The 14142-nt window shown below is 36.0% G+C and overlaps 1 protein-coding gene across 1 annotated transcript in view; it reads right to left on the bottom strand.

The window, feature by feature from the left end:
- Positions 1–14142, bottom strand: part of adam19a (ADAM metallopeptidase domain 19a) — a 227908-nt gene that overhangs the window by 80483 nt on the left and 133283 nt on the right. The window contains exons 4-5 of the mRNA XM_005172361.6: positions 10877–10952; positions 1048–1124 (exon numbers count right to left, since the gene is read on the bottom strand). Coding sequence (XP_005172418.1) covers positions 1048–1124; positions 10877–10952 — 153 coding nt within the window. The remainder of the gene's footprint in view (positions 1–1047; positions 1125–10876; positions 10953–14142) is intronic.

Here is a 14142-nt window from a genome sequence, read left to right as displayed (position 1 = left end):
ATGTGCCCTCCAGAAACTTGCGTTCTGTGAATGAACGTCGCATCGTGGTTCCATCCCAAAGAGGGAAGAAATCACTTTCGCGAACGCTCACGCTCAATCTGCCCAGTTGGTGGAATGAACTCCCTAACTGCATCAGAACAGCAGAGTCACTCACTATTTTCAAGAAACGACTAAAAACTCAACTATTTAGTCTCCACTTCACTTCCTAATCTGCAACTGCCTCTCTGAATATCACACTAACTGTACCCAAAAAAAAAGAAAAAAAAAATCTTAACATTACTAATACTTTCCTTCTTAGACTTTACAGACCTGAAACTTGCCTAAAGCACTTATTTATTGTTGCTCTTAGTTGTGTAAATTGCTTTCTTGTCCTCATTTGTAAGTCGCTTTGGATAAAAGCGTCTGCTAAATGACTAAATGTAAATGTAAATGTATAACTTTTAAATTGTCCACAAGTCCAGTGTACCTTGAGAAATTGAGAAATCCTGCTCTAGGCAATAGACTGAAATTCACCAAGACCAGACAGAGCCCAAATGCTGTTTTAAGGCTGTTTTTGGATATTGGTTATACGCAGAAAGGAAGCTTTTAGTGCTGAAGGAGGACTAAGCCTCACAAACTATTCACATTTCGGTAGGAACACAGTATTAGTCATCAGTGCTTATTCAATAACCTGGCCAAAACATTTTCTCTCCTGACAAATGAAAAACGCAGAATTGTGCTGAATATGCAATTACGAAGATGACCGACTTTTAGCATGCACAAATGGAAGATATCAACAAGATTGTCTCTCTTTCCATGGGGCATTTTGTACTTTATTACTTCCATGCAAACTCATAAACACAAACAAATGAGCAAAAAGTCTCATTAACAATGCTAAATGAAAAAAAAAAAAAAAAGTTAAACAACATGATGCTCACAGGATACTTATACAATCGAGCAGTGTGCATTGTATCACACTAAGCCTTCCTCAGACATGTGACTGGGTGAATTGAATGTATTATGTCCATGTAGCACAGAGAGAATCCAATTATGCAAGACATGACATACCTCATTCCCAAACATGTGCTCAGCGCGACCCACGAGTCAGCATGACCCCTGACCCTGCCGTGATAGAAGCAATGATCCTGAAGATGGAAGAGAGAAAGAAATTAGTGAACACAGAGCAGAGGAGAAAGCGAGATAAGAGGCAGCAGTTTGCTCAGCAGACAGGCTGTGGAGTTAATGTTGTTCATAAAATGGGCAAAACCGAGTTAATGGAACATCTATCTAATTAGAAGTAAAAAGGCTACATCTGTAAATCACAATTACATTTGTTACATTTTTGGCTTTCAGGTTTATTGGATTTAATTAGTCTGCCTCTTTTTGATTGCAGCACCGGATAAAAAAATCTTCCCTCAGGAGTTTGCCGTTAACATTTGGAAAATAATCGCTCCATTTAACTCTGCTGAAACAGATCCAAACCATGTATAAGTGATATTCTTTCAGCTATTCAAAAGGCTTATATGAACGGTCAGACCGTGAAATTAGTTCATTTATTTGAACAGACAGAAGCAAAAGAGGGATGGTCAAGCAGGACAGACACACAAATCAACAGTCTCCCAAGATAATGTGTGACAGTTTTTCCTTACTTTCCATATCTCCCTACCATCCACCCTTAGGAAGTAGAATGTTTAGCCTGATTAATTCGCATGGGGTAGAAAAATTGTTAAATAACAAAGTGCAGTAAACTGTAAAACTGTTCAAGCTACAAACCAGTATGTTTATAATTAAGACACTAGAACAATATGATACAAAACACCAATCGGCAATATCAAGCAGCAAACAAGCTGTTTTGTGCAGCTAAAAATAAATGTAAGAATATGAATCCGAAAGCCAAACACATTACATTTACAAATAGCTGAGCCTGCTCTTAAATGTACATTTAGTAAAGTTTTACAAACTCATTTCGAGAAGAGCATGTGATATGATTGATTAGGGCTGGCCTCTCATCTGTAATCAGCAATAATTCAATCAGATTGATTTAGGCTTACAATAAGTAGCCCAATTTCCCCCAACTACCTTATCTTTATTTTGGTAGAATCCCCCCTTCCACCCTATCTCCTCCTTTTCCTCCTTTTACCAGTGGGAGCTCTTGAGACCTATCTGAACTCGAACTTATTGCTTATGCTTATTGACCAGGCGGGAGCCCTGGGCTCAATTATTTCCGAGCTTATGATTCTCTCTAGCATGTCAAACCTGCTAACTGTTTAATATGGATTTATTAATCATTCTTTCTGTTCAATCAACAAAAACAGTGTAGTAACTATGCAGACAATAACACTGAGGGAGATGTCTTCAAAGTTTTAACACCAGCCAGTCCAACATGTTGTTGATACTGTAGATAAGTGGTTTTGTTTCTCTGAAACAGGACAAAATGAAACCATGAGTCTTTGTCATATGATAAGAGACATGCCTAAAATCCATTTTAGGCCTCAATGTTGACTCAATTTTAGCTCTGTTTTGGCCAAAGTTGTAGTTGCTGTGCTTTGCCTTTGGCTGACAGTTGCACAACTTTATACACATATGAGTGCAGATGTTGCTATTGTTTATACTTTATTGACACGTAGCTGTTATCACTGACTACGTTTACATGAACATCAGTTGTCATTTTATTTGCCTTAATCTGAATAAGACTTTAAAAGGATGAAGGTGTTTCCATTAGTTGTTTTTTGAATGTTTCTTTCGTGTTCCCGTTTTACATATTATAGCACATAATTTGGTTAATGTTATTGAGTCACCATGCTGTCCACATTTCCTCCAGTTTCATGTAATTTTAGGTGTTTCATTTTTAATTTCTGTCAACTTTAACTGCAGTTTGGCACTTTCACTTTCAATCAGAAATATTGCATGCATGCCCCCCATGACAAACAAGATATTGGATGCGAGTATGAAATGCTGGAAGAGTGTAGTTTTAATGAAATTTAATACCGCGTACCAAATGGGAAAAAAATATGGCATTTCACAATGCGGGTGTCTGTGGTCCTTCACTGACTCAGTAGGTGCAGAGAATAGTGTTAAAACAGCTGTGTGTGTATAGACTATCCTGTCACAAAATATGATGAATAATCCTACATGATAGTAATAGTTTGACTGCAGTGTTTGATGACTGTACTGCACTTATATAAAATTGGTGTCCATTTGAATGTACTCGTTGGTTCCTTCATCACTTTATTTTTGTTATTTTGTTAGCTTTATAAATAAAGTGAGCAGGGCCTGACATGAACATCCGTCAACCCACCAAAAGTGGGTAGATTTCAGCTGTGGCGGGTTAGGCAGCCACACCCACTAGCCACTTTGGCCAGTTGAAAAAAAAAATTCAATTGTAGTTTTCTTAAAAGCAAAGATCAACAATAAGGCTACCCATTCGAGAAACAGCATGACTTACAATAACAACTGTGTTTACGCGAGCAAAAGAAGGCAGGTGAATACTGAATGAGAGGATGATCAGGTGCATGGAGTGTCACGGTTGTAGGTTTGTGCGCACTTTTGAGAGTTTGTTTAGTCACATGGTTTTGTTTTGTGTATGTGTTACATTAGTGTTATGTCACGTGCTATGGTAGAGCCCCGGTGTATGTACCCTCATAGAAACCTATGTTTACAATGCTAAAAGGCATGATGCTGCGTGGTGCGAAGCTGTGCCTCGTGGCGCTTCTGGTGTGCAACTTGCTTTATTTACTGACGAAGGCTTTAGTGTCACATTCACTGCTGATGTGGTGTGCGCTCTTGTGCGTGCTCCCGTTTCCTTGCGCCAAATAACTGTGTCTGGAAACGCAACTGATGCAATCGTAACTGATAATCATTTGAAACAGACTGGACAAAAAGTGATGCTTGAGATTCCTTAAAAAAGTTCTCTCTGTGTATGCAGCAGAGGTTGCCAGTTCCGCTTTAACTATTCTTTGAACAGATTATTAATGAGCCTGATGTTAACTGTGTGCAGGTGAGCATCCTTTTGTTACAGCACACAGTATGTTTTTAACCTGCTCTCTTTTACAGTTTCTTTTTTTTTTTTTTAATTTATGATTTAATTATTATTGTCTAAAATAGGATTGTTTTAATAGGAGATTAACGTCCTATTTATGTATAGTGAATTGCTGATCTGGGACCTTTAGCCAGGACAGAGTACTGTTGTTATAGATACTTGAAAATATTTATTTTAAAAATGTTAATTGCTAGGGTGACATAGTGGCGCAGTAGGTAGTGCTGTCGCCCTACGGCAAGAAGGTTGCTGGTTCGAGCCTCGGTTGGGTCAGTTGGAGTTTCTGTGTGGAGTTTGCATGTTCTCCCGGCGTTCGCATAGGTTTCAAGACATGCGGTACAGGTGAATTGGGTGGGCTAAATTGTCCGTATAGAATTTGAATGTGAATGAGTGTGTATGGATGTTTCCCAAAGATGGGTTGCAGCTGAAAGGGCATCTGCTGCGTGAAACAAGTGCTGGATAAGTTGTTGGTTCATTCCACTCAGGTGAGCCTAGATTAATAAAGGGACCAAGCCCTCAAGAAAATGAATGAATGGATGTTAATGTTTTTTTTTGTTTTTTTTGTGGCCAGAAAAAAAAAAAAAAGGTCAATCCTTAGATTTGAGATCTGAAAAGTCTTGTGAAACAAGAACTAATTACAATGTGTGACATTATGAAACCACAACCCATTTGCTCATGCACATTGAGCAAGCTCATACACAACACACAAAAGTGAAATGAATGAGGAGGCATGTGGATATAATGCAAAATGTAAAATAAGTTATTTTAGCATGCCAAAGTCAAATGAATGCATATAAATATATTTACAAAATTGTCGCTACTGAAAATGGCGAGGGGCTAGTAATGTTGAAAATTTGCTAGCCACAGTGGCTGGAAATCAAAAAAGTTAATATGAGGCCCTGTTCCTCTGAAAATAATTAATAACCATACAGGCTGAGGTAATTGAAAAACTGCTTATACTAAAGCCAAGCTTCCAAAAAAAACAATAATATTTTAACTAATAATAATAATAATAATAATAGCTATTATTCTTTAATATGTGTGGCAAAACCATAGACTGTAAGGAAGTAGTATCTGTGACCTATAGGTTTCTGAAGAACACAAAAGAAGCTACAAGTAGGCCTGGCCAACTGTCGCCATTTTGTTTGCTCATCATTGCACCGACTGGAGGATACCGGAGCAAATTATAGGCTACATGAATGGTTTGTGAGGATTAAGTGAATAAATTAAGTAAAATTTAACTTATTTTAAATTTTACAATTAAGTAATGATATTTACACATGAGCATTTTAAGTGGAATAACCGGCTTCAGTCTGTTAAGCTAATATATTTTTAAGCCTATATTTTCCAAGGTTCATTCAAGGTCGTGTTGTAATGACCACCGCATAGCCTTGGATGTGCATTAAATTCTGATAATTACATTTCATGTCAACTCATTTATTTATAAATATAAAAAATATTCTATTTATGCTAATAATCATTGCTAATCTTTTTAAAGCAGTGCAGTGTAGTGGAGTTTGTTGCTTGTCCAGCCCTTCTACTTCCACTTTTCCTGCCAGCACTGCTTCTTCTTTGTCTTTATTGTTGTCAGTAGATCAAAACCACACAGCATTTATTCACAGATCCATTCCATGCCATCATTTCACGCCATCACAGGGAATATTTTCATTTCCAATAACTGGAACTGAGACATAAAACTGATTTGCTATAATGTGAAGCCTGCACCCTGACAGTTTAATCTTCCCTCTGTAGGACTCATGAATATTTGATTTTCTTTGATTTGATAGGACTAAGGTTTGCTTAATGACTTTTTTTATGAAGTTATAAATAAAATTCTAATTAAACCTCTGCAACTACTGTATGTGTGTGTGGTTGTTAAAGGGGGAAAAAAAATCAACCTGATTGTAATGCACGGTTAACCAGCAGGCTTAAGGATCAGCCTCTCTGTCATATTTTCCTTTGCAGACGCTGGTTGTGGAAAGAAAGACAGAAAGAAAAAGTAATCCGTGGTGATTTTGCTCAGATTGAATTACCCCGTCCATCACAACAGGGAGCGAGCGGGTGCTGTGATCTCTGCAGTAACTAAAGCGAACTGCTCATTCCCTTGAAAAAGCTCTTTGTGTGTTTGCACCCAATGGTGAGATGTGCGCCCGTCCTGTGCTGCTCACTCGAGGGGCAGCTGGAAGCTGTTAAAAGAGCTCAGAAATAATCAGGGGTGTGACTTCACTCCCATCAGCCCCTGTCAAGTGATGGAAACGCAATTACAACGCACAGAGCTTGAGCAGGGACTGCGAGTGGATTTGGGATCCTTCATAACAGCCTGGGAAGAAAGTTTACGGCTGAAGAAATACGCTTGCGGTTTTGTATCCTTTCCTGGCTGATCAATAAGTCGGATTTTGAGGATGCGTGGAGCAAAACAAGACTGCTTTGCAATGAACAGACAGTGTGAAAAATCCAGCAATTTCACCTTACATTCCGAGTCACAGTTTTTGATATCAAGTCGCTCTCTTTCTTGAATGAACCAGGCACTTCACACCTTAACCACATTCAACAGAAGCACATAAGTGACAGGTTTTCACAACTTTCTGCAAGAGTTAGCAATAAATTACCTGCACAAAATCTGCCTTCTGCAGCTAAAATATATCATTGTGAGACTCCCAGAGTCCCTTTTTTGTTTTTTGCCCTTTAACTTAAATGCATTGCAGGAATCATAGATAAGTAAGAAATTATTCATGACAAAAACAACAACATCCTGACTGACTGCATTAGACTATTTACTGGTTACCCTGTATAAGGTGTTTATTTGTGATTTGAGTATGTTTACGAGCCTTTTTATCTGCTGTCATCCGTGCAAAGTTAGCTAAAAATATACAATAGCAGATTTACTACAGCACACCACTGATCTCACCTAAACTTAACAAACAGAAGTTTGGGCAAAAACTATATTATTATCAGTAAGAAAAACAATAAAAATTCACACATCAAAGGTAGAACACATTAAAGTAATGAAAAAATATGTCAAATGATAATAATGATAACAACATTGTAGCGCTTCATTACATATAGTGAGAAAGTACTAACCAACTGATAGTAATACAAAATCAAAAAGGCAATACTTTATTAACGGCAATATCAAGATCAAGCCTTTGTAACATCTCTAAAACTAAGTTTTAGATGTAGCAACAGAGAAGATGCATAAAAAACATTGGCACACATGAGCATTTTAAGTGTAATTACCAATATGAGCTGACAGCAATCTGTGACTTTTTTGTGCCACACCTCTTTTTTTAAAGAGTCCCTATTTTGCATTAACAAAGGTCATATTTAGGTTTTGGGGGTCTCCAACAACAGTCTGATATGCATGCAAGGTCAAAAAACACTTTCATTGTCTTATAATATCCATTTAGTTTTACCTAATTATCCCAACAACTCCCATATGATTTGTTCAGCGATTAATTTGTTCCCAAGTCCCTCTTTAGTGAGATACTAATCTGCGCTGATTGGTCTGATGACCCAGTCTGTTGTGATTGGTTGTTTGCATTCAGCGCAATACTGAGAGAAATGCCCACCACGGCTTTGAAGTAGCAACCAGAGGGTATGTGAGAGCCCAATGCAGGAATGCAATGCAATGCAATGAAGTACAGTTAAACGCCAGCATATACTCTACTCTTAACGCTAATGAAAGTAAATAACAATGACAAACATTCAATCTTAATCCACACGGTGGCAAAAGATAAACTATTTTGACAATTGTCCGTGCAGCAGGTGAGGAAAAATTGATGGTGGTCATAGCAAAGACAAACGGCAGAGGATCGCGAGTTCAGAAATGTATTTAAATTGGTAAAGAAAGAAGCACGCATTGCGTTTTCAACGTGGTTTTGGACACAATATGTGAGCAGCTCCATAAAGATTTAGGAGAAGATTGATAAAGATTGAGGGATACAATACAAGCACAGATCTATAATAGCTGTGATTACAAGCCGCACGGGGCAATTACAACTTATAACACACAATTTAACACATGTATATATATATATATATATATATATATATATATATATATATATATATATATACATATATATATATACACACACACACACACATATATACAGAACATGTAACTGTAATTAAAATTGTTGCCTCATTCTGTGTAGTTTGCAATATATATATATATATATATATATATATATATATATATATATATTGCAAACTACACAGAATGAGGCAACAATTTTAATTACAGTTACATGTTCTGATCTAGAGGAAGAAGAAATTGGTCCATATGAACTGTAACAGTTACTGACAAAGTCCCTGTCAAAGTCCCACACATAATAGTCTCTGCTGCTCCTTGCTTTAATAGCAAACAGTCAGCGTATCCCTCATTGCAGCATATGTTATTGTATCAGTCATCAGAAAAACGACAAGACCAAACACGGCACTATGTGGGCTTTCTGTGGTATTGTAGTGAAAATGAACTTTAATCCTTTATTCCCCACAGCCGAATCTCTAACTGCCAGTCATCTTCATCTTCATGTCATAATCAGTCCTGTGATCCCTCACGTACCACTGTCTGAAGTGAAAGGTGCGTCCACGTCTTACTGGATTTGGCACTTCATAATTGGTGATATTCTGCATCAACGTCAATGCATTCAAACAAAAGATCTGAACCCAAACTTGATTCATTTATTTGATTCTATGTCAAATCTCTCTTTAAAAAAATCAATAGTTTTAAACACAGCACACTTTTAGATTTAGACTTAGAGGCTCTTTAAAAGTATTTGTACGAATTAGCAACTTAACTTACTAAACGTAAAACAGTTTTGCTTCCTCGTGAGATCAGGCTGGAATAACTGATTCAGTTTGTTAAGCTAATATAGCACATATTTTTCAAGGTTTATTCAAGGTCGCATAGCCTTGGATGTGCAATAAATACTAATATTTAAAATTTTTGTCAATTTATTTATTTGTATATATATTTTTACATTAACTTTTTTGATCACCAGCCACAGTGGCTAGTAGTTTTCCAATGTTACTAGCCACTCTGCATTTTCACTAGCCACAATTTTGTTGTTGGGAAAATATTTTTATATGCATAAATATGACTTTGACATGGTAAAATGACTTGATTTAGACTTTGTGTTATGTCCACATGCCTCCTCATTCATTTTACATTTTGTGTGTCATGTATGAGCAAATGGGTCATGGTTTCATAGTGTTATACTGCAATTAGTTTTTATTTCACATGACTTTTCAGAACTTAAAATTAAGGATTTACCTAATTTATCTTTGACCACACCAAACAAAAATTATTTCTTAGCCACAAATTTTGAATGTGTCAACACAATATAAATATAGCTGTATATTTTTTATTTAAAAAAAAAACATTTACTTTAAAAAAATAAAGAAAAAACAATTGACTTTTAAAAATAATTATTGTTATGTATCAAAAATATGCACAGTAATCTGTCCTCGCTAAACGTCTCTCAGATCAGTTAATTACACATAGATAGAGAGTTAATCTCATATTAAAGCAAATGTTGTTGTAAAAAATGATAATTAAGCCATATAAACTAAAATTTCCGTAAGCAAAAGAAAGCAGGTGAAAAACATACTGTGTGATAGGGATGATCAAACGATTAAGGCCAATCAATAATCTGTTCAAAGCGAAAGCAACTGGTGCTGCTTACAAAAAAAGACATATTTGGAGCTCTTGAATGCATCAAGACTGTGTCTGTGGGTGCATTAGCATTACTTTTTTGCCTGACTGTTTGAAAGAGATCAGATCACAGTTGAGTCCAGGCACGCGTGCTTAAGGAAGGAAACAGGAGCGCGCACACGCTTTAAACAGTCGCATGCATCACATCAGCTGTTAGCGCGAGTAATTATTATCCTTATATGAGTAATTATTATTATTATTATTATTATTTTTGTCAGTCGTGATGTTTCTCCATTCTAAGATCACATTTGCACGCATATTAGGTCATTCTTATAGTCGAACCCTGCTTTTAAGAAAACCACAATTTAAAAATGATTTTCAACCAGCCAAAGTGGCTAACGGAGGTGCATTAGCATATATATATATATATATATATATATATACATATATATATATATATATATATATATATATATATATATATATATATATATATATATATATATATGCTAATAATCATTATTAATCATTTGACAGCAGTTTTAAAATATGATTGAGATATTTATTTCTGAGATACTGTAGAGTTAAATTAATTATTTATGAATTAAAAAAAGTCAGCAGTTTATGTTCTGCAATGAGTGCTAATGTAATGATTTAAGTAAATAAAATGATCCCTACTTTGTAGAAAAGGCAGAATATGGAGATAATTAAATATATATATTTTTAATTTAGCGTAAAACAATAAAATCCACAAATAAAGTGTCCTTATAAGTCAATGTAATGTTAAATTTATATGCATGTTATTGAATATAAGTTCACCCAAGATCGGTAGTCCACAGCAATCAATTTTTGCAGTTTGCCTGCGGTAATATTTTATAGCTTTTATAAAAAATAATCATGCTAAATGAAGGAGTTTCATGGGCAATTTAACATTTAGGGCAAACTCTGCACTGTTAATGCATGCTGTGTGAATAAAACATACTTAGTGTAAAGTCTGAGAGTTGAGAAGTGGGCACATACAGACAGACAGACAGACAGACAGACAGACAGACAGACAGACACACACACACACACACACACACACACACACACACACACACACACACACACACACACACACACACACACACACACGCACGCACGCACGCACGCACACACACACACACACACACACATAAAACACAGGTCTCAGCGTTGCTTACAGTGTGATGGCTGGATTGGGTGATGGGGAGGCCATTCTCATAGTGAGTTTCAGTGAAGTCATGACCCAGGAGCTCCCTAAGAGAGACAAAATAAAAAAAAGAAACAAGCTGTCACCGCGATATCACAACACACACATACACATTAGGTAAAAGCTTTACCTTCTTGGCACCACCATCTTGCGTCACCAAGCATACTTATACACCGCATACTTCTATACTCTACTGTATGCTAAAATCAGTATGTGAGCCGAGTAATATGTCCAAATTCATAAAACTCGAGAATCAGTATGCGAGAAGTACCCGGATGACTTACTACTTCCTGCGAGATTCTGAAGTGCACATCCCATGCATGCAGCACTATTCCATGATGCCCCGCGAGAGAATTCATGAATGGGAGTGAAGTGACGCAGCTGACCTGGTAGGTCATGTGACCATGACAAAATGACGGATGTAGTACTTCCGAATTTCATTCATACTTTTCACATTCATACTGTATAGAACATGCTTTTCTAAAGGCAGAGTAGTACGTTTAAATTCAAAAGCAGTACCTACTAAGTAGTAGGTGGTTTCGGACGCAGCCTATATGTTATCGGGCTGAATTAACTATTGGACTAGTTTAGTTATTTAACAGGTTTTTTTTTTTTAATTTAGTTTTTTTTTACTGGTTAACTTGGATGACCTGCAATTAAAACTTAAGAATTTTATCATTTTTATTGAAAGAAAACAAAACAATGTTTTAAATAAAAAATCAAACGTGAAACAACAAAACACAATGCAATTTTCAATATTAAAAAAGACAAACAAATAAACAAACCAACCAAACAAACAAACACTTAAATATTTGGTGTCAGCAAGATAAATCCTTAAAAAATACCTGTGCTACTGTATATGACAATATAAAAGCTGTTTAAGTCCTTGTGTATGAGATTTAAGGTTTGGGACATTGCTGATGTCTTTTCTAAAATGAAAGCGTCAGAGTTGATGTCATTCGCTTCACGTACATGTGTTTAATGACATGTACTTGCATTAACAGGTGAAAATCTGATCTACCTGCTTACACTGCAGACACAAGAACACAGATTGGATTCATATAGGATAAATTTCAACATATGAACAAGGCTTGAATCTGATTTGACTGAATCGGAATCCATGTCATTTGTTCCTGCTTACACTTGCATGAGCCGATACCCGATCTGTGCCACATGGGAGAAAAAAATCGGAATTGAGTCACTTGAACAGTGCAGTGTAAATGCAGCTTAACTGTCTGGCCCAACCTTCTCCTTCCTTAAAGCCAACTTTAAGGAAGTTTCAAAAGCACCAATTGACCAGCACCCACCATCTTCCCTAAACCCAACAGACAGTGTTTTCAAAAGCAATCCAGAAAAAAAATTAAAGCCCTCGTGGCTGTCTGATTTTTACCACATTTTTGTTCTGACCCCGTTATTTACTTGTTTAAATTCATTTTTTTCTTTTTGTTTTACCTGCTTTCTAGTACCATTCTTCGTCAAACTCAAACCTGGTTATCACGGTCAACTCCTCTGGGCACACTGGCAAACTCGTAACAGCAGAAAAGCCGTCCATATGGAAGTAAGCGTTTAGCTGGTAGTGCAAAATAAAACAGAAGCTGTCATAGCCTCTTCCCGCATTTGTTTTAAAGATGAAATGCAGCATACGTAGCTCTGGATACATGCTTCATGCTCTCCAGAAATGTATACGGGGTGACATTTCCACAATAAGCCTCTGTTGCAACTAAGAGTATTTTTAATACATTTGTTTTAAATACATTCAACACTTTTAAAAATATATATAAATATATTTTTACATATGAGACATTCTATCAAAACAAAATGAACTTTTCAATATAAAAAAGACAAACACACAAACAAATTAACAGAAAAACACTCAAATGTTTGGGCTAAGTAAGACATATCTTTGAAATATATTCACACTTATTCAAGAAAGGATACATTCAAATCTTAATAATGACAGTCCTTTTTAAAAACACATTTTGTTTCATATAGCACTTTTAAAGATTTTGTTTTATTCTGGGAATTACAAAACCCACTCAGTACAATAAATTTCCAAATAAACAATAATTAGAAAATTAAATCATTATATTAGACTCATTTCTATAGAATCATCTGGCACTGATGACTACAGTATGGCGCAAAGAGTGAGATAAATAACTTAATACTATTAAATCGTCACTTTAGAATTATAAGATTCTATCTGATATTTTTGTCAAAAATTAGTTATTGACATATTCTTATTAAATGACAACTTATTTATATAATGGGATGTTGTTTTATAAGTTGTTTACATTTTAAGACTTTTTATTTAAAAATAACAAATGTTGCACACTGTTTGCTGTATGGAGAGCAAAAACTTTAAAGCTCAATATCTCAAAATCATTCAGAATGCAGATAGAACCTTATAATTCAAAGATGACAAAATCAAATAGCTATAAATGTATATATGTGGTCATATAACCATAATTCTATTTACAGACCCTCTAAATAAAAAAAACAAAACAAAAAAGTGCACAGTCAGACTGCAGATCCTTTTCCTGTGAAAGCCTTGCATGCTTCAAAGCACCGGCTCAATGGGAACAAATAGAAACATATGATCTCAACTAGCCATCAATCCTGCTCTATCCCATCATTCCTTTCAGAAGTGAATCTTTCTTCATCACATCGTCCTCTATCAGAAAATATCAGGCTGATAAGAGGCCAGGCTTCAAGCTAGAGTGTTATTGCCGGTCAGAGGCGTGATCCCATCAGTCAGGGAGGCTGTGATTAGAGCCGGATGTGCAGACAGACTGTAATCTAGTCTGTCCACGAGGCCATGCACACAAAACACACAAAAACACACACATGTAGAAGGGGGATACAACATTTAGAAGCCCAAAGTCAAGTGCTTGCATTATTTGTATGCCGCTGGCTCTCTGAAAATGGAGCATGACTACAGTCCGCAGCACATTCGGCATTTCCTCAATCCAACCATGAGATACGATACTTAAAGGTGAAGTGTGTAATTTCAGAGCCACTAGAATCACAGAAATAAAATTGGAAAAAATAATGACATTTTTAAAACATGCTTCCCTTCCCCATTCGGTCAGGCTAATCTGACCTTCTGTAAATAATAAATAAAATAAATAAATAAATAAATCAATGTGAGCAAACACGTCATTTTTAATCATACAGAAGCATAAAATTCCATCTCTAATCTAAACTTTTAGTGAGACTTAAGAAAATTAGCCAACAATT

This window comes from Danio rerio, chromosome 7, assembly GCF_049306965.1.
Source record: "Danio rerio strain Tuebingen ecotype United States chromosome 7, GRCz12tu, whole genome shotgun sequence".
Lineage (NCBI taxonomy): Eukaryota > Metazoa > Chordata > Actinopteri > Cypriniformes > Danionidae > Danio > Danio rerio.
Note: the sequence above shows the minus strand (reverse complement) of the source record. Positions and strands in the feature narration are given on the sequence as shown.